Source organism: Sturnus vulgaris, chromosome 8 (genome assembly GCF_052056855.1).
Source record: "Sturnus vulgaris isolate bStuVul1 chromosome 8, bStuVul1.hap1, whole genome shotgun sequence".
NCBI classification, from domain to species: Eukaryota; Metazoa; Chordata; class Aves; order Passeriformes; family Sturnidae; genus Sturnus; species Sturnus vulgaris.
This window is the reverse complement of record NC_142250.1, coordinates 13,981,487-14,002,881: the sequence shown is the minus strand read 5'-3', so window position 1 is coordinate 14,002,881 and position 21,395 is coordinate 13,981,487. Positions and strand designations below refer to the sequence as shown.

Below are 21,395 nucleotides of genomic sequence, written 5' to 3'. Positions count from 1 at the left end.
CAGTGAATTGTGGAACTTTCTTTGAAAATTAAAGCATATGTAATCAAAAAGGGTAAAATATAGAGTTTATATGTAAGCACCAAAATGAATTTGCTTAATCCAGGTGCAAGAAAAAATACAAATCTTCATAGTAAAGCTAATACCTGTGAGGGATATTTTGGTTTTTCTTTGTTGTTTCTAAGAGCCAAAGACCTGTGTCATCAAAATAGTTTAAGCATTTTTTTAATGTAAACCACAGCACATAAAATAAGACATGAATTTAAACCTGGATTAAGAACCAAAATTACCACTTTGTGTTGCACTGGTGGTAATAACAAGAAAGGCATTGCAGTTATATCCATTTCATTCTGACTTTAATGTGTGTTTTTGACTGTGAATATAGATTGTGTTTGACAGACATGAGGTGTTTGCTCAGGGCAGTGAGCATAGATACAGATTTGAAACACTGAATCTGTCCTGTCAAGATTATTGCCTCAGTATTTAATCATCCTTTTAGATTTAGCTTTTTATTTCTAAAGAAGAGAAACTTGGCTTCTAGTCACTTATCAGGATGATAGAGCTGCTTGGATTGGTGGTTTTTTCATTCTAGTGAAATGCCTTTCTGGATTAGTGTTTGTTCATCTAGTGCACACTTGGAGCACTCTGTGGGAAGATCCTTGCTGATAGTCTGATTTCATGAAGAAGTAAGGACTTTCTAACATGAAATTTTATGTTCAAACTAAACTTCTGGAAAAAATACTTTTGGAATGTGTTACTGGCAAAAATAAGACTTTTTTTTTACTAAATTAAGGAAGGAGTATGTTTATATTAGAGTAAGAAGCGCCTTGTGCAGAGGGATCAGCTGCTTGTGTTCCTTGGAATATTATGGCAGTTTCTTTAGGATTCTGCCTGCACATAACTCCAGTTTAGATTCTCTTCCCTTGTGATTCATTCTAGATTTCTTTCTCACAGAGGACTACACCCTAATTCACTCTGATCTGACTGGTTAGGGAACTGCTTCCAAAGTCCCTATATTGAAATAGGGAACTCTTAGCAAATCAGACAAATAACCAGTCTGGTAGGCTTCACATTTGACAGCTGTTGAAGGAGGTTAGATGGGGATATCTAGACAGAAAAAAGATCAGAGCTAATGAAAAAAATCATCTGGTATCACCAGTTAACTGGATACAGAGATCTAAAGGACTACCCAATCCATGGGGGGAAGCTACAATTTATTTTTGTGAACTTTCTCTCTTCTCCATCAGTGATATTCCTCAGATTCAATTGGAACAATTTATCACTTAAATTGCTTCCATCTATAAATCTCTTTAAACCAATTTAAAATCCCTTTAATTTCATATTAGTATTGGCTCAGGGAGAAGTCAATGGGCAAAATCAATAAGCAACTTAATAAGGTAAGGACATTCTTTGCTATGAAGTAGATTAGCACCTTGCCTGCTTAATAACTGTCTAATTTTTGGACTTGGGCAACCTGGTTGAAAAAAAATATCTTTGAACTCATCAGTTTTCTAGAAAAGTCTTTTCACCACTGAAACTACAGCACAATCAAACTGGCAGGTCCAGGAGGGCTCTGTAAGGTCTTGAATTGCCCCAGCAGCTTTTCAGTGGGTGGCTTTTGCCCTGCAGCGGTGGCAGTGCTCCCTCTGAGCTCACTCCTGTCTGACATTAGGGGTTGTCTGGTCTGTTCACTTCAGACCTCTTGGGAGCTTCACTGTGCTGTGGTTTTGAAGATCTTGGAAGAGAGTGGTTGCTAAAAGAACATCTGCCACATTACTCCTCCCTCTTGTCTGTGCACAGAAATGCTAAATCATAAATCAAATATTTCATTGTCTTTACAGTAACATTACACATTCTCCCAGTGGTGCTGGAATTCCTGGCTTTGTGTGGTGTAATACCTTTTTTTCTCATGCAGTTTATTCACTTCAGGCCAGAACTCAATAAATTATTTTAGTCCACTCTGGTCAATTGGAATAAATTTGTTTGGGCCAACTTGCATTTTGTAAAGGCTGGAAGGGAATATTTTGGATTAGAGTCCCCAGTTGCCAACATATGCCCTGTTATTGCCCTGTGAAGTGAATGCATAGGAGCAGGCAGTTGTGGAGTTGAGAGGTGCAGGAGGATGCTATCATTCCCAAAGCATTTCCTGCATGACCCTGGGCAAGGCTCTGTTTCCAGGTTCCATTCCCCAACTGCAAATGGAGGCTCTGGGAGTGGGAAGCTCAACACTCCATTTCTTCTGAGGCCCTCCAGAAGAATTTGGTCATGTCGTTTAATGGCATTCCACAGCAGGCTGTGGTACAGAGCAGCCTGGCCCAGCTGGAGAATGAGAGCCTGGCTCTGGGGAGGGTCTGAGTGCTCCTGTTGGATTATTACCTGCCTTATGTGATGTGGCTGTAGCTTGTTCCTGCTCTGCTCACCCACCTGGATGCACCAATTGCCAAAAGATAAGGAAGGGCTCAGGTTGCACAACCAGTGACAGCTGCTGCATTCTTTCTCAAGCATTCCATTGTCTGACCTCGGGGACAATCTGGCAGCTGATCCCCAAACCATCAATTGAACTGCTGTTACCAAATAATCTGTAATGTGAAGTAATCTACACTGGGTGTTTACCAAATAATTCAAAAAATTGCCCAGTTGTTGATTTTGTAAAAAGAAACCATATTTTCTAAATATATAACAGAAACTAGTGTGTATAAATAAAGTTTCCACTCTTAACTCCAGTGACTTTCATGGAAACAGACCTATAGTGTTGCTAAATGTGGTGTATCATGAATACTAATTTATGCAAATCCAACATCAACAACTTAAGATGATGAATATGATTTCTAGAATGAAAGAAGCAGGATACAAAAGTTCAATGGATGATTCACAGACATAAAGAACTGCACTAGTTACTTAGGATTAGCTTTACATGGAGCCTGGAAAAGCACAAAAGACTGAAGCCTCTTGATTCAGCAGTACTACTTGCATTTCCTCTGCTCTCTAACATTGACTCAGCATGTCCACCCACTATTTATATATGCACACACAACCTACAGATAGTAGGCATCAGGGAGCTGAGAGGATGCCAAATTCATTTTTACAATCTAGGAAAATATGTTCTAAAAGGCAAAGTGCTTCCATTATAAGAACTTGCAGTTGAAAGGGAGTAGAGGTGCCCACCCTATTCAGCACAGAACTTTGCAAATTTCTTCCTTTTGTGAAATTATGGAATTTCCTCTCATTGAAATCAGTATAATTCCTAAGAGTATTTGGATTTATGCATCTGGATTTTGGTGTTGCACAGCAATAACTAGTAATCAAATTTTCCTTTAATTTTTTTTTAGCCTTTGTCCTGCTTCCTCAATTATTTCCAGTCATTAAATAAAACACACAAGCCATCAATATTCAGTGAAATCTCTTCTGTCTTTAATTACTTGTAGGCCTGCTCTGAAAAATCTTACAGGCTAACTAAGCCCTTTGGCTGAAATGTATCTTTAGATTACCTGTCACAGGGAATGGAACTTTAAATGCAGCAAAAGATCCATCTGACCGGTTATTTTAATGTCTTTCTGGACCAGATAACTATTTATTTATTTAATCCAGTAAAGATATGGTATGTATGAGAGAAATTCATAAAATGCACTCTGTTGGTGGATTTGTGGGGTTTTTGAAAAGAAAGGTGTGCTGTGCACAGCTGGCCCCACAGACAATAAAAGCTCTGCAGGTTCAAAAATCCCATATATACTTCTGAGAGCTTATCAGTATGAAATAAGTTTAAAGTAGGTATTTTTCTAGTCATCATAAGCTACCTTGTCTGGTGTACAAGAAAGATCAGGCAATAGGTTCTGTCATTTATTCTTAAATGAGACCATTTTGGGGCATTTACTCTTAGGTCATTGATAGCTATGTAACCTGCTATAGCAAGTGGTACTGGGGTGCTTCTGCATCCCACATAAAATAACCTCATAAACCTCTCTATGAATGTGAGAGCTGCTCTGTTGGACAAGTGTAAATTTTGTGTCCCAAGTGGAGCAAGCAAGAGAGCAGTTTGGGGAAGTAAAACTGCAGTGTAGATTGGCTTAATCTAAGCAAGAAAGTCAATTCTTGCCTTCCTTGCTGCTATCTCTAGCTGCCCTGAGCTGTTGTGTGATTCTCTCTTCACTCCTGCTGACCAAATGTTCTCTATTCCTCTCCTTGACAACTGTGAAAAATCAGGTGAATTTCTGGAGTTGTTATCACTGCTGTTGCTGCTACTACTTTTATGATACACTACACATGATATCTCCCATATCAGCTACTGGCTGTGGTGCATGCTTAGAACAAAATGACAGTGTTTATCCAAACTGTTCACAAGCTCTCTCCAGTCCAGTGGGGTCTGCCTGGTTTCCATCATGAGCAGACAGGAAAGAGCAGAGAGGATAATTAGCCATAAATCAAAATGCTTCCCCATGCCTGCTCCCAGGGCAAAGCAAAGCTTGCTGCCAGACATTCAAGGCTAAATCTGCCTCATCCAGTCTGGTTCCAGGAGCAGCAATTGATTTACTCAGGACAAAACAGGCATGATTGCAATGGAAGAGGGAAAATCTTGCTTTTTAAAATTACAGAGTCCATGCAAGATGTGTATGTCTCCTTGAAGATATGACTGCAAAGCTGTAGGGATTTTATATGAACCAGGGAATGGATAATGGGTGTTTGGTACATTGGCACTCTCAGATACTTTTCCCAATCATTGTGTTCTCTCCCCTTTCCTCATTATTACTTGTCCTCTGTGACTGTCCTTCTCTTGAGATTAAATCCCACTTTTTTGAAGAAAGAAATTAGCATCTAATTTGCATTCCAAAGAACCAAACAAATAGAGAACTCTGTGCAGTACAAAAGGCGAAGAATTACAAGACCAGATCAGAATTGTGGCTTATTGCATGATGGATATTTGAGAAGCTGTAGCCAGTTTTCTGATTAAGTGAGCTACAGCTATTTAGATTAACTTGGAGTGTATTTTATATTTTCATTCAACAGTTTTGCTAAAAGGTTTATTGTTATTTTAAGACAGTTCCAGAAAACATGAATTCGAAGTTGTTATTCAGAAATGTCCTTGTAAACAAATTAAACTATTTTTTGCCTTGTTGCTTTCTAGAAGGGATGCAGCTCTGATTTTGACAGGGCATGTCTGGAGCAGCCCACCATCAGGTTATCATGGCTCATGGTTTCTCTGCTCTCTGTAGATTTGCCTGTTGCAATGAACTCTCTGTAGTTGCACCATGACTCATCTTGGGTCCTTTCCTTGCTAGATTTCCATGTTTCTGTGAGGTCTTTTTCCTATGTGGCACTTTCAACACCAGTGATTATTCCAGGAGGACTAGCAGTAATGGAAGTTAGGAGGCTCAAATGGTGAAGTATAATTTTCCTTCTGCACTTTTACATTGGTGCCTCATCTTTGCTAGTGCCTAGGCTCTCAAGTGATGAGGCAGACATGTGAATATGCAAAAAAAGAGATATTATTGGTAAAATGCCATTGAAGTTATTATCTTTAGTGGCTACGTGACAGGATTTCAATAGCACCTGTGGAGACAAGTGAAGAATTCAAAAAAACTATCAAGATTAGTTTTGCCCAAGTTGTTTTATTTAGCAGCAGAACAACTATAAAAGAAAACTAGAAGTGATGCAATAAGCAAATAAAAAAAGAGAATGAAGCAAGAAGGTTTGTGAGAGGTGAAACCAGCCAATATACTGCACAGATGATAAAGAACTGGGGGATAGGATAAAGAGCTCCATGACAGACCAGAGAAGGAGAATATAAAAAACTTGAAGGATGGAGGTACTGGAACAAACACTTGCTAGAAATATGGAAATGTGAGGTAAGAGTCAGAGGTGGGTGAGGTGGCAGCAGTGCCACGTGCATACCCCAGGGAATGGAAAAGAGAAGCTGCTAACATGTCTTCAGGGAGGCCAAGAGCAGACAAGTACCTTGCCCAGGAGCCAGCAGAGGATCAGCCTGACTTATTTAAACTTTGAAGGCAATAAAGCAGGGTTTTGGAAGAGTTTATGGTCATGCAGATGGGCTAGAAGAGCCCCAGATGTCTGCAATGTCAGTTTTCTTACCCGCATAAAGAGCGGATGTGAGGGGCAGAGTTTTTGTTTTGAACTGATTATTTTTATGAGCGCATTTTAGGTTTAAATTGGGAATGACTTTGCCTGAGATTGCTGCCATGCCATCAGGAATGGTTCTAACTCTTTTTCCAGGTCACCTGCACTGTGGAGACCAGAGACAAGCTCCACACATCCCAGCTGAGGAACGCACTCCTGGAGCGCTACCCCAGGACCGCCTGGACCGAGCGGTGACGGGCACGGAGGGGCACGACGGCCTCTGGCCAGGATTCTGCAGAGCCCCAGCCCCGAGGCTTTCACAACAAATGTTACCTTTCAAAGCTCCACAGATAGCTAATAGTTTCAGGATATTTATTTCCTGCTCAAAATGTAGCAAATGTCTTTGGGGGTAAAAAAAAGTTAAACTCAAAACTTTAGTTTAGCTAAGGGAAGCTCTTAGTCTCTGCTGGTGTTGGAATTCCTCAATTCATTTTCAGCTGGCTGCCTGGATTTTAGCTAGTTTGTAGGATCCAGTGATATTCCATAAACAAACAGGGAGAAGGCATTTCTCTGCATCTGAATACAGACCTCTCAAAGGTCTTTTGATTTTGATGCCCCTTGTTAAAGTAATGCAGCTCCTTCTGCTGGAGTTAGCAACACTACAAGTACAGAAATTTTCTGTTTCCAAGCCAGAAGCAGTTTTCTGTTTGCTAAATCTGCTTCAGGAGGTGTATACATGTGTGTGGGGTTGAACACACTTCTGTTCTGATCTTTGCTAAAAGGAGAGGAAAAATAATGCTAATAGAAGGTGATGTAAAAATTGACAGAAAAACCCTTGGAAGATAAAAGCCAATATAATATTATTTTTTCCCAAGGGAAAATGATCCTATTTGCAAGATAAAATTCCACGATATTTTGCAGAAATTGAAAAAAAAAAGTATTAAGTATGATTAGTCCTCATGTACAGAAAACAAATGTATTTCTTCTCTCTGCTTTTGGAGACTCAGTATAAAAAGTAGCAACTGGCTTGTGTTTCTATGTAAAAAAGGTCTCGCTACCCCAGTGAATTTTGTAATTAGCATTCCACTGATTATCCTAGTCTGTCTAAAACAAACTCTATCCATCTCACCTGACAGATTAAGAACACTGTTAATAGTGACATATATTTAAAGACAACATGTTAATAGCCAAAGGCAGTGCTGGGAGAAGAGGAAGCCTAAGTCCTAGGCACATGGCTAATGCAATTAACAAAGAACACATTGACCTAAATACCATTTTTATCACTACAGGCAGAGACTAACTAACTATATAACAGAGTGGGATGGCAAGAAATATAAGAGAAATTCAGGCCCTCTTCTGAATGTGCACACAACACAGTTGTGCCTTTTCATTTGGGCAGGATTTAATTTAAGCTCTGGGAAGATCTTACACCACCTTCCAGTAGCTAAAGGGGGCCTACAGGAAAGCTGCATGGGACAAGGGGCAGAGGTTTAAAAGTGAAAGAGGGCAGATTTATATGTATCAGGTATTAGGAAGATGCTTTACTGAGAGGGTGGTGAGGCACTGACACAGGTTGCCCAGGAAAGTTATGGTGCCCCATCCCAGGAAGGATTCAAGGCCACGTTGGCTGGGGCTCTGGGCAACCTGGTCTAGTGAGCACAACTCCATGGCAGGGAGGCTGGAACTAAATGGTCTTTGAGATCCCTTCCAACCCAAACCAGTCTGTGGTTCCATCTCTCTCTGTAGCTTATACAAGCAGGATGGGAAGAGAAGGGCAGCATTGTGGCTGTATCTGCAGTGTTATTTTTCTGGGAAATAAGCAGTTTGCTCCTTCTTGTTGTGGTTCACAAAGGAGCAGGAGTACAGAGTTTGACAAATGGAGGATAAAAAATAGAAGTTTACAGATTTGGTCTGTATGGTCTGACCATATTGGATTGCACATGAAACTAAAAATTATTGATGCCCCAATGGTTAGTTTTATTCCCTTCTTGCCATTCACAATGATGGGTATAGGCCTTGGTCCTGTAAATCACAGCTGTGTCCTGTCAGACACAACTCCTTTCTCCACTCTCTGAAAAATTTAAGAAATCTGTATGGAAATAGATGACAGAGTCCATATTACATACTTGCTACTTCCACTGGAACAAGAAATGAACCACACCATCAAAGAGCAGATTTGGGGATGAAAACCCACTATCAATAAGGGTCTAATTACCCTCTCATGTTTTTTGGCAAAAGTCTCAGGAAATGTTGAGGATGTCTCAGGTACCTACATGAGAAGAAAATGGAGCTTTATAACCAAAGCTCTCAGCAGTGTCCAATAGGTTCTGCTGTCTGGATATTTGGTTTAAAGTTTTTTATTATCCTGGGCTTTATTGTTTTAGAAGCTCGGAGCATTACCAACTTCTTTCTGAATCAGTGGGAACTACATTTAGCAAATCTTCACAAACCTGGGGCAAGAAGATGTAGCAGATAGAGCAACCAAAAATCAATGCACTTGAAATCTCTGTATGATTTTGGAAATGTGTTTGGGGAGTGGGGAAAGAAGGTGATGTCCAGAAGGTGCTTAAAATGCCAACATCATATTTGCAGTTGGGATTCATTTTAATTGTTTTAAGTATAAACCTACTTGAAAGTGTTAATCACGCTTCAGTAATAAATACTTTAAATGTGAATATAATAATACCAGAGGCGTTTTTCATTCTATATTGCCTTTATTGAAGTCTCATTAGCTTAAAAGGTAAAATTAAGATCTTCCAAGGGAAAAAAAAACCAACTCAAAATGAGGCATTTAAGTGAATGTATGCTTAGAAAGAATAATGAAATACCTGTGCTGCTAACCTTTTCAGATTATGAAATATAATAAGATCTATGGCATTTCAAAGATCTAATAATGTGGGTTTGAATGTTTTATTTAAAGAAGTATTTTTATATAGAGTGTTCTTATGTACCTTGAAAAATAACTTTAATGATTATGTAAAAATTTCACTAATGGTTAAATCATCAAAATGTAAATCTAAGCATTGTATTTATTTGAAATATAATTAAAATTCTGCTACACCACCTCAGCAATGAATGATTTGTCATTCTCTTGTGTGATACTGATAGCAGGCTCACTTTAAAAAAATCACAGTTAATATTTTTCTTTTATCTGTCATTGACTTTGCCTCAAAATCCACATCATTCATGGGAGGGGGGAGCTGTGAGCTTGCCAGGGAGGAGAGAGCAACTGGGCAGGATGGCTCTGGCCCTGTGCAGTGACAAGGGAGACTCCTGGGCTGCTCCCCAGCATGGTGGAAGCCCAGCATGGACTCTCTTCACTGGCACAGAACAAGGGAATGTTTCTTACCCTGGGCTGTGCCTGGCTGTGTTCCTGGGCTGTGTTCCTGGGCAGGGGGTGTGTGCAGTGTGCTCTGGGCTGTGTCTCCGGGCAGGGGAGTGGGTCCAGTGTGCCCTGGGCTGTGTCTCTGGGCAGGGGAGTGGGTGCAGTGTGCCCTGGGCTGGGCTCAGATGGGTGAGTGAAGTCGCTGAGATCAGCTGAGTCAGCTCTCAGGGATTCTCACTGCAACCACCAGAACTTTGGGGAACCAGCCCTCCAGTTCCAGGAGGACTGTTCAGGTTTGCTGAACCACTGGCCAAAATGCACTAAGCTGTCTCCAGAGGCACAAGATACTTTGACCCAGCTAGTTCCACTGGAGCTAAGCCAATCTGGGAGCTGTCCTAGGCACACAGTGCTTATCAGGGGCACAGCACAACTTCTTCCCAGGAGTGATGCAAACAAGGTGCATCTTAAATTGAAACAAAATCTCTTCCCACATCGATTCCTTCATTTTTTCAGCCAGGTCCTGTTAGCTGGGGATTAACATCTAAATCTCTGCCTGCACATGTTTTTGCTTCATCAGGAGCAGTTCATCTCCCCATGCAGGTGGCATGTCCTCACAGGCAGCACCTTGCCTTCTGGCCTCCTGCTTTTGGAAGATCCACAACCTCCCCATCCTACAACACAGTAAGTGCATTTGACATGTTATTGCTAAACTTTTACTAGATCCAAACAAACATAGGCCTGTGGTTTACTGAATGGAAAACTAAACTGCAACACTCTGGTGTTGGGCTGTAATTCCTGCCAGTCATTTATTGCATGGCCTTGGTTCTCCTGTCACTTTCTCTGCAGTTTTGTTAACTGTAAGCATTCTGCCATGTATAGGGTGTTGAAGTTGGTAGAGTTTTCTTCTATTGCAAATCTTGCTTTCATGTGCTCCCAAAATTTTGCTACATCTAAAAGGAGGAGGAATCCTTCAGAATGATATAATAATGTTCCTTACACCTCTCTTTCCTCCTCTCCCCTCCTCCTTCCCCTCATGCATGTGCTGTAGGGATGTTTGGAGTTGCAGGGGCCATGTAAGGTCTAGTATAGTACATGGATTGTGCCGTATTATTTATTACTGCTTTTCTGACAGCAGGTGTAAAGGAAATACTGAGAGATTTTATTCCTTTTGCTTTCAACAAGCTATGGCAATTTCTTGAGCTGTTCATGAGCTCTTGCAGACAGAGACTGTACCAGAATGCCCACAAACATCAGACTCTGAGACCTCAAGGGTCTTGCCTACAGTGGTTAAATTCACTGCAGACGCCATGGCAGTGACCATTCCTCCAGCTTCACCAGGGCTCTATTGCTCTGCAGGGGACCAGCTGCCTGGCCCCAAAGCAAATTAAATGTCCTTAATTAACCTACACTTGGGTATTTCCAAAGTCTGGCTCAGTCGACTCCTGTTGTGTTTAGGAAAATCTAAGTCAGCATGAAAAAGAGGCAAAGCAAGACAATATATTGAGATTCTGAGAAAAGTTTTCCACTGCTTCCTCATAAAAAAAATGTGCTACAGCCCTGAAGGCTTTAGAAGCAGTTCTCAAAAATGGGTGGGAGACCTCTCACTGCTTCTGTTCAGGCTCAGCAGTGTCTCTGAGCTGATGCTGCATGTTCTGATCTACACATCCAGATCTCCCCAGCAGTTTGATTTGAGCAGTGATTTGCCAAATACGCTGATTTGGATAACTTGCCTTTTAGAAGTAAATTACACTCATTTCCATATATTATGATTTAAGGATGAAAATGGATCTGGGTGGTTTCTTTGTTTCCATCTGTAACAAAGCTACCAAGCAATCACAGCATAAAAGTACTGTTTTAAGTGATGTGATTGTGACTTGCATGAAATAATTTCTTTTGATCACCAACGCAGGTCAAATAAATAAAGAATAGGGGTGGGTTTTTTATATGTCTAGAAAAAACAGGCATGGCTGCTTTAAATTTTCTTGGCATCTACTTTACATTGTTAATATAATGCATACCCAGTCTTGCACTTAGCTTTCATAGCAAGGGTTGGTTTTTTCCTTTCTTCCAATTTGAAATGGATGTCTAAACAGCATTTATTTTTCAGTGCTGTCACCAGTCTAGTTGGCAGAAATATCCATTCTGAAAAACCTTTATTAACGTCATCTTAGCTTTCTTGGTGATTTATCTTCTTATTTAGTGGTCTTTTTCAAAAGTAAAAGCTCTTCTGTATGTTTCACTGGGGCTTCCTTTCAATGGGAAGTGGTATTTTGCAATATTTTGTTACCTAATTTGCAAGTATTTTCCTTTGGCAAGCAGGGTGGGTTATGTGTTGATGGGGAGGCTTTGACACCCAGCCCAGCCTTTGGGAACACAGGGTGCACTTCTATTGCTCTGCCCTTCTGTTGTGGAAAGGGCATTTTGATTGCAGTGGAAAGAGTTGCTCTAAGTAATTAAGAGTAATCCTTCATTGTTGCTATTGGATTAGCCTGGAGAAATGCTTATGTCTGCTGTAACCAGCAGCATTTCCAGAGAGCCTGTTAAAGCCAGAAATGTGTGTCTTTGTGAACTGAGTGAGGTGCCAACCTTGATTTGTGCTCCTGCTGGCTTTTAAAAATAATTTTGTAATATATTAAGGGTATATTTACTTTACTGTGATGTTAAGGGCACTATAAACACTTATTCAGAAATGGTATCTCAATATTATTTCAGTCTTGTCATGCTGTGGGTTTGTTCATTTTCCTCAAGGCCAGTCAGCATTGCTTATCCCATGCTCCTCAGGTTTGCAGTTGGGAGCTTGTTGTGAAGCCTCCAAAACTTTAGCAAACAGGCATCTGTGCTGGTTACAGCTCTGGGACAGAGGCTGACAGCAAACAGTGGTTGGCTTTTCTTTGGGTTTATATTTTTGTGGTTTTTTTCTGTTTTTTTAAACAAACATTAAAACTGATCTGCTGCCATGCAAAGGGTGGGAGAGAAAGTATCTGAAGGTAGATGAATGAAGACCTGGGAGTTGCATTTCTAAAATCTCTTGAGAAGCCCAACAACCTCTACGGAGAAAGCTGCTGTGATCTGTCATGCTAAACAAAAAAAATCAAGAGAGGCTTCAAAAAATGGTGATGCCAGTGCCTGGCTAAAACTTGTTTTAACTTGGTCATTTTTTAAACTAAGGCAGGACATATTTTTTCCTGCTCTAGCTTCCTACTGCAGCTTCCTCGGGCTGCACTGAGGAAGCTTTGCCATTGCCTGCCTAAAAGGAAGCCTGTCTAATTAGGGGGAGTCGAACAGGACATAGGTAACATCTCAGAGCTGTGATTTACCTGCAGCCACTCCAGAGCCCAGGGGAAGGGCTGAGGGTGAGCCTGCCAGTGCTTGGAGTGCAGCCTGGCCATGGGAGGGGAAGGCAGCATAACATCAGTGATAGGACTTTGGAAAGCTGCACATTCCAAGTGTGAGCAGTGATATTGGAGTCAATAAGGGGTCTATGCATTTTGTATGGGCATTTTATTTCTAGGATGTATTAAAAACAACTTCTTCACTTTTAAAACATCTTTATTCCAGGGTCACAAACTAAGACAAAAGATTACACAGGAAAACGTAGCTCAGGCTCTTGACATTCCCGTTGGATTTCCAGCCACTAAATGAGTTTCTGCTTCTCTATAAAATATTTAAGTTAACAGTTTGCCATTAAACAACAACAAAACCCAAACCACCATATCAAATCCTTCAATTCTCCAGGCTTTTAGTACCCACTGAAAGCAAAAACTTTACATATCTGTGCTCGAGTAAAGCTTCCCACAAAGTGTTGTAGTCTGCAGGTACCGCACAAGGCACAGAGTTACCCATTACAGCCTTGTGGAGCTCTTAGAGATTAGAGAAAGAACAACCTTTTCTTACCCTTTCTTCCAAAGCAGGATCATGGCAAGTGGCATGGTAAAACTTCTCCCCACACCAGTTAGTACTTTAAATAGTTATTCCTTTTAAAAGTGCTAAAACTACACAGGCTAAATTCTTGTTCAAATATTCAAAAGTAAAAGATAATCTGATGGAAGACTCACTACACATACAGGAAATACTCTTGAGGGGTGCTTATGATGGTCTCTCAACCTTAGGTTTCAAAAGACCTGGGAATTGGTATATGTTTATTCACTACATCTAATTTCATTCCCAAATATCAACTTTTCAGCTAGATTTTTGAACAATATTTTTTTTCTCTTTGCATAATAAATTACTTCTCAAAAAAGCTGCCCTCAAAGCTACTTTATACTATAATAACTCATAACTTAAAATCTTCATTAAAAAGATGAGGTCATGCTGCATTAATTTTAAGGCACTTGTATTAAACCAAGTTAAAGTGCTTTATGTATCCAAGCTCACTGCATTTCAGCTTAAGCTGAGACCTGGTCTTTTCAATGTGCCTGAAGCAGTACAGTGGTCTGTCCTTTGTGGAACAAAATAAGCAGACAAAACAAAGTACAAAGAGCAGGCTTTAACAACAATGTCAGTCCCAGAGAGAAAATACAGGTAAATTTAAATCCTATTACAAAATAGGTGCAAGCTGCCTTCTGGCTCTCAATAACCATCCCTGCTGGAGAAGAACAATTCTCCTCATGGAAAGGTAATTTATCAACCACTGCTACCAGCTGTCAGTGACACAGTATACACGTCAAAATCTGCAGAGGATCAACTTTTGGCTTCTTGCATAATAAATAGGATTAAAATTTGGCAGTGCCAAGACTGAAGGGCTGATTTTCTACTGAACTATCCACAGGGCCTTGCGAATTTTAATTGTGTTACTTAGTAGAAAGGCACTGCATCATGCAGCAGGAATGTAATTTAGCTGATTACAGCACCTAGACATGTATGTGGGGGTCTTTTCAGAAAAATGAGATGAAGTATGTGAGAAGTGACTTCTTTCATTGTCTTCTAGTACTGCTTCTTGGCTGCAGGCTTGTAAGAGACCAGGAGACCAAAGGAAGCATATCCAAACAAAAGGGTCTGAACGAACCATTGGAACTGAACACCCGGGTCAGTGATTCCTTTAGCTCTGTAACATTAACAAAAAACACAAAATGTGTCAAAAAACTGGCTGTACTGGTACTTATAAAGTAAGGTTAGCTATCTCTACCCATCCTTGAGATTCAGACTGGATTAGAACATTTCAGCTCAGCACATTAGTTTCCATCTCCTGAGACATTTCCTGTGCTAATTAAACATACCCATTCTTGTGGTTTTAGCATTTTAAGCTATTTATTGAACAAAAGTTCCTTCAGACAATCTGTGCATACAATTTCCTCAACAATATATAAATTTCAATCTCCGTCTGTCCCATTTGAAATTACTTATCCCAGAAGTCTGTGTGCAAAGAACCAAGAAACTAGAGTAGCTTAATACTGATCTTAATATACAAGCCTGAATACAATTTCTTGTTGACTGTGCTAGTTAAGAGAGACTTCATGCTGGCAGTGCAGAGACCTGACAATAACTGTGTGATGAGGGATGGAGAAACCTGGTACCTGAATTTGTGGCTAGACAAAGACAGGTAACAGGGCTGAATGCATTTCACTTGATTTATGAAGAAGAGACCTTCCTATGTTAGTTAGTTTTAATGTAACATGTGATTTTTTTCTGTATGTTACAGAAAATGTCACTTTCTCCTCCATTGTTCTTGAGAAGTACTCCTATTGAAAGGACCAAGTATAAACACAACAGCAAACCCAAGGGAATTCACATTTCCAGTAAACAGTTTCATCAGGTATAGCTATGCTTTTTTGTTTATAATCCCAGCTACAGTGTTTTCAAATTAGTGCAGAACCTGGAAAAAAGGGCTTAAGAAATTTACCTGTTGCCACAAAGCAAGCTTAGTGAATAAACCATGTGCAGCAACACAGGCCAAGAGCCAATGACAACACTACTGCTTATTAACAAATTTATGTCTAAGTCCTCACAGTTTTTCCTTGTGCCTCCTTTGTGATGTTGCCAAGTAGACATAACTTTTACATAAGTAAAAATAAATGGTGTTTGGTGCTTATAGAAGTACAGCTGTTAGGTAATCTAAACAGATGATGGAGAGCAGGCCATCTCTGCTTGGTTTTTTTGTGGGTTTTAACACTACCCTGTAAAACTTCATTAGTAAAATTAATTACAATATTCCAATACACTCATCTGGCATGTTCACTGGTAGTGAAGTTTCCTCATACTTAAAAGAACCACCTTAGGCCCAGATACCCATTTATTTGCAGACTCAGACAAAGTTTTAACTTTAAAGCTACATAAATTAAAATGAGTCTGATAATCACAAAATTTTTAGTAAGTCTCATTCTGAAGGCAGAAATTATTCATCCATATTCTACTGTCTTAAAAAAAACAAAAAAACCAAAAAAACCAAAAACCCCTTATGCAGCGTTCCATGAAACAAAATCCTGTTGTTTCCAAGAGCTGTTACCTGAGATGCCTGAGACAGTGAATGAAGTGGAAACCTATCATTTATATCATGGCAAACAGACTGTGGCCACCTGCTCTGCAGAGCATGAGAACCTAATGAGTATCTACATCCTTCTGAATTACTGCAACTACGAGCCAAATGAAGAATGGTGTGTTTGGACAGCGCTCCTTTCCAGGTAAATTGTTATCCTAACATAAGATTTACATTGCCTTGCATGTACAGTCTGACCAGTTTAAGTATTTTATCCCACTGACCTGCAGATGCAAGAAGATCTGAAAGAGTCCCCAGATGAAAGTGTCCAATTGTATTCTCACAATACAAACCCAATTGTTTAAGCGTGTAATTAGCAGTATGGCAATCCTGATGAGGTAAGATCTGATAAAATTGTAACACCTGAAGTTATCAGAATATTTCTACACTATCTCTGGCTCCCTCTGCCTCCTGAGCAGCAGTGTTACCCAGTGAACAGGGAGTTCAGAGGCTGCCAGACAAGCTCTGGCAAACATTGCTGCTGCCAGTTCTGGAAGTTGCCAGCCCTTGGTTTTGCTGCCCTGTACAACAGTAACCACTGGGAGAATTGGCAGCAACCGACTGTTGAGGACAGCAAACTATCACTGCAGCAAGAATTTTACCAGCACCCTCTGAATCCACTGCTGCTGAGGGCCACCACAGTCAGTCTGTAGCTTATGTTACTTGATTTAGAAATCCTTTGCAGAGAACCTATGCTGGAGTGAGAGAAGGGAACAACTTACTGGCATATCTTGATACCATAGAGGGCTTCCACTATGTGAATCAACCAGGATATCCAGAACCTGATGGAAAGAAAACATGGTTTATTGTGTTGAAAACTAGGGAGAAGACTGTTGTATCCAAATGCATTATGGAGAGAATATAAACCTGGAAGCACTGAAGCGACAACTTATTTTAACCTAGAAAGGAAGGGGTGTTCTTCATCTTGAAAAAACCCCACAAGTGTGCACTTAAAAAAAAACTGAAGCTCATAAGAAAATCAGAGCAACTGTAACGAGCAATAAGCCTTGACCTGCTATTTGAAGCACCCACTAGGCTTCCAAAACTTTCAGCACTTAGATTAAGCCAAAAAGCCAAATGCTTAGTGAAAGCAATACAAGTTAATCTTAGTTAAGCATGCAAAATCTATCCTTTTACTTACACAAGTATTTTTAGTGGTCCTAAGGAGCTACTTAAGTTTTTACAGATTTAGTTCTACAAAAACAACAGTGCATATAAACTCAGAATATATAATGTGACTTGATAAGCCACACTTGGCCTACAAATTTTTACATAGAAGCCTTTGTAGAAAAAAAAAAACAAAACAGGATATTCAGTTAGGATCAATTCAAGACCTTGCTAAAGCAAAAGCTGCTCTGAGAAAAGATGAAGGTTCTACATAATGCATGGTAAAATAAACAAGAAAGCCCTACTGATATCTGTCTTTACAGGAAGTCAGCGATCTCACGGAAGTATTTTATACGTTTTGCTACTTTAATTAACAAAAAAGCTAAGTTCTGTAACCCAGCAAAACTTAGCACTATGCAGTTTTTTCAGCAGGTTATTTCTCATGTAGATCAGGATAAGTGAGTACCAGGGTAGAGAATGTTCTTTAATTGAAGCTGGATCAAGAAGATTCCTAAAGGACTGAACTGCTCAAGTAACAACTAGAGAAAAGACTTTCCACAGATGGTACAAGTATAACTTTCGATTAATAACTGTCATCAAAGTAGTATCTTAATATTTTTCCCTTTCTTGTTAAGCCATCAGTGATGCCAAATTCGAAGTTGAATTTTTAAACTATCAAACTGGTCTTAGCCTGTCTAGTCCTCTACATACTTATTACCCCACACCCTTAATTATAATGAGCTTGAAAGGAGAGCTCTTTAAATCTAATTAACAACTGGGTTACAGGAAAGCTTGTTAACACAGACTAAGTACAAGAGTCAGAGAGAGGCAAAATAATTACATAGTCAAATATAACTTACATGTAGCATACCCACTTGTGGTGGTGTTCCACTAAATAATTAAGGAAGGTACCAAATAATCCCAAGTAACTATAAGGTATAGTTGAAGGCCAAAGTGTTACCCACTAAAACAAAAACAAAAACAAATTAGTTATCTTACTTCAAGGTACAAGCACTATCAATTTAACCTTCAAAATCGCTTTATTTTTGAGCCCCGTGAGTTTAGGGCTCATTTATTCATCACACTTAAATTCTTTCATTCCATTAACTTTGTCCAAGGACCATATTCTTCCAGTAGCCCTTGAAAGATTGCAACTAGGAAGTTTCTATTCCTTGACATACCAGATGCCAAGGGGATAAGTTTAAGGTTGCTGTCTGGGTACCATGAGTGCATCTGCACACTAAGTGGTATTTAAGTTATAAGCTCATTACCTATTAGACATGGAAGCTGCATGTCTAATGCTGCATGTCTAACCTACATTGTCTTTGTCCTGAAGAAGTTAATCTGAGGCAAGTTACCTGAAGAAGCCAAACAATGAACACACTGTTTAGGAGGAATAACTATTTATCTAAAACTAGGGGATCAGTCCTTCTTTAGTCCCCTAAAAAAGGAAAATGTCAGATTTTTAACAGTGCACAGAAGATAACCGAGCACAAATCCCAAGAGCAGAGATGCAGAGTTCCCTTCCTGTCACAGAGCTGTCTGCAGTGCTGTCGCTGTGCCCCCTGACTGTCACAAGGCGGGGAGGAGAAGGGCAGTGAGTGATAAGCTGTGCACCTCGCAGTCCATTGGGGACACACGGTGAGCGCTAGGCCAGGCCAAAGTTCACACCGCCCTACCTTGCTTCTGCTATCAACGCTGCAGATTCTCACTGTTTGTAAACTTAGCTATGCCAAAGATGTGGAGAGGTGATGGACTTAAACAGGGAATCTGCTTAAAGCTCTGTTTCCTGAAACAGTCCAAAAACTGTTTTGTGAGCGGCCTGACATGCCTTGACTATCATTTTTACACTGGTGGTTCTTACGTTTAGCAAATCTGTGCAAACAGAAGGAAAATCGCGACATGTGAAAGTCAAGGGATGACTTTCATAAACTCGTCAGATTCAGCAAAACAATCATTAATATCCCTGGTCCAGCAGTCCAACCTAACTTAGCTGAAGTCTGTCTTTGGAAATGAAGACAGCATGGTGACTGAACTCATGCGTTTTCCAGCACCACCACAGTTCGTACAGCCTGTGCCTAAAGCCCTCACCTGTAAACGCACCTTAGGGACTGACATGGCCCACAGCTGTCCCGGAACGAGCTGTGCTGATGCTCGGTGCCTCTATCCCAGTTCTGGGAATGCCGCAGCCCCTTCCCAGGGCACCTCGGCGGGTGCCGCGCCCGGGATGCTCTGGCCGGGCCCGGGACGCCTCCAGCGCCACGGCCTCGCTTCCCTTCGCAGCCAGGCGCTTGGTCCCTCACTCCGGCCTTCCTGCATGGCTCTGTCCCGCCTCCTCCCCGCCTGCCTAAAGCAGCACCTCTAGTTTCCTTTTTCTCCCCGTATGTTTTAGGGAACGACGTTTCCCAGGACACGGGGGATGGTGCAGGTAACCTGTTCCACGCACCCCGCGGCTTCTGAAGGATCTCCCTCCTTCCCTCCCTCTCTCTCCCCGCGCCGCTCCTTACGCCGAGGACGATCATGCCGAAGATGATGGCGACCATCCAGATGAGCCGGGAGCGCTGGAAGTGGCAGCTGCCATCGCGACCGTGTTCCGCCGCCGCCGCCATCCCGCCGGGCCGTGCTGTGAGCGAGCGCCGCGCCGCCGCTAAGGCCGGGCTCGGGGGGGCGGGGCCGGGGCCGGGCTCGGGGGGGCGGGGCCGGGCTCGGGGGGCGGGCTCGGGCTCCGGAGGGCGGGGCTGGGACTGGGCGGGGGCGGAGGAGGGCGGGGCCGGGCGGAGGGGGGCGGGGCCGGGCGGTGCCACCGCTCCGGGCGGACGGGAGGGCGGCCTCGCCCACCCCTGGGCGGCCCGGCACCGCCTGCCCGGGGCTGGAAGGAGCCCGGGGTTACCGAGGGTCGGCTCCTGCGCCTGGCATCTACAAGCCCAGGCCGGGAGTACGGTGGCTTGGGAGTTGCCCAGCGAAGAAAGACCGGGGGTGCTGGTCGGTACTGGCTGAACGTGAGCCAGCAGTGTGCCGGCTTGACCACTGGCCAGTGGCATCCTGGCCTGGCCCGGCCCAGCAATAGTGTGGCCAGCAGGACCTGGCAAGGGATCATCCCCCTGTGCTTGGCACTGGTGAGGCCACACCTCGAGTGCCGTGTCCAGTTCTGGGCCCCTCCGTTTAGGAAGGATGTTGAGCTGCTGGGATGTGTCCAGGGGAGGGCAGCAAGGCTGGCCAAGGGTCTGCACTAACACAAGCACTGTGAGGAGCAGCTGAGGCAGCTGGGGCTGGTTAGCCTGGAGACGAGGAGATTCGGGGGAAATCTTTATCAGTCTCCACACCGACCTGAAAGGAGGTTGCAGCCAGCTGGGAATTGGTCTCTTCTCCCAGGCAACCAGTGGCAGGACAAGAAGACATAGTCCACAACCACACTAGGGGAGGTTTGGCGTGATTAGACATCGAAACGGGCTCAGGGAGGTGGTGCTGTCACCGTCCCTGGAGATGTTTAAGAAAAGACTGAATGTGGCACTCAGTGCCACGGTCTAGTTGAGAAGATGGTGTTCGGTCATAGATTGGATTCGATGGTCTCAAAGGTCTTTTCCAACCTAATCGGTTCTGCCATTCTATACCGAACGCAGCGTGGAACAGCACAGAAGTTGGAGTGAGCTTTTCAATATGACCCCTCGTTACTTTGCTGCAGCGGTCTGCTCAGGGGTGGATAAAATGCCGGCAATGGGGCAGTGACAGCAGATGTGGCTGAGGTGCAGCCCCGGCTCCGGCCCCAGCCCGTGCCGCCGGTACCGGAGCGCCCTCCCGTGGCACCGAACGGGGCCGCGGGCGGAGGCGGCTCCGGCCGTGTCCCCAGCGCCGCCCGGGAGCGCGCGGGACTGTCCCCAGGACACGCGCGGGGCTGTTCCCAGGACACGCAGGGGGCTGTCCCCAGGACACGCAGGGGGCTGTTCCCAGGACACGCGCGGGGCTGTTCCCAGGACACGCAGGGGGCTGTCCCCAGGACACGCAGGGGGCTGTCCCCGGGACACGCAGGGGGCTGTCCCCAGGACACGCGCGGGGCTGTTCCCAGGACACGCAGGGGGCTGTTCCCAGGACACGCAGGGGGCTGTCCCCAGGACACGCGCGGGGCTGTTCCCAGGACACGCAGGGGGCTGTCCCCAGGACACGTGCGGGGCTGTTCCCAGGACACGCAGGGGGCTGTTCCCAGGACGCGCGCGGGGCTGTCCCCAGGACACGCAGGGGGCTGTCCCCAGGACGCGCGCGCTGTACCTGCCGCGGCACACCCGGGGTCACAGACCGCCGGGGCGTTCGCTGCTGGGGTAAAATAAACAGCTACTGACCTTCCTGCCACTGAGCAGCTCAGTCGTTATCTAGAGCAGTACTGAAAACTAGCGTACTGAAAACTGCCCATTCCAAGGGTATTAATTCCAG

General features: G+C 43.0%; 2 protein-coding genes across 5 annotated transcripts in view; one reads left to right on the top strand and one right to left on the bottom strand.

Moving 5' to 3' along the window:
* The window catches only part of LOC106861219 (uncharacterized), a 54,183-nt gene extending 45,073 nt beyond the window's left edge, over window positions 1–9,110 (top strand). For all 4 annotated transcript variants that reach the window (XM_088168892.1, XM_088168891.1, XM_088168894.1 and 1 more), the window contains one exon: window positions 6,223–9,110. In XM_088168892.1, coding sequence (XP_088025018.1) covers window positions 6,223–6,321 — 99 coding nt within the window. In that variant the 3' untranslated portion in view covers window positions 6,322–9,110. The remainder of the gene's footprint in view (window positions 1–6,222) is intronic.
* Window positions 9,111–12,922: 3,812 nt separating this feature from the next.
* On the bottom strand, window positions 12,923–19,659 carry TMEM254 (transmembrane protein 254). The gene is made up of 4 exons (XM_014889489.2): window positions 19,478–19,659; window positions 17,831–17,934; window positions 16,586–16,645; window positions 12,923–14,435 (listed from the first exon to the last, which is right to left on the bottom strand). Exons 1-4 carry the CDS (start codon window positions 19,577–19,579, stop codon window positions 14,315–14,317), a joined length of 387 nt encoding a protein of 128 aa, XP_014744975.1. The 5' UTR covers window positions 19,580–19,659; the 3' UTR covers window positions 12,923–14,314.
* Window positions 19,660–21,395: the final 1,736 nt, after the last annotated feature.

Excerpts from the sequence above, each read along its gene's own strand:
- TMEM254 (XM_014889489.2), bottom strand. The coding sequence starts at position 19,579 with ATGGCGGCGGCGGCGGAACACGGTCGCGATGGCAGCTGCCACTTCCAG. Across the intron at positions 17,935-19,477 it reads TCGGCATGATCGTCCTCGGC|TGGGTAACACTTTGGCCTTC; the intron begins GTAAGGAGCGGC and ends TTTTTGTTTTAG. Across the intron at positions 16,646-17,830 it reads CACAAGTGGGTATGCTACAT|GTTCTGGATATCCTGGTTGA; the intron begins GTAAGTTATATT and ends TCTTTCCATCAG.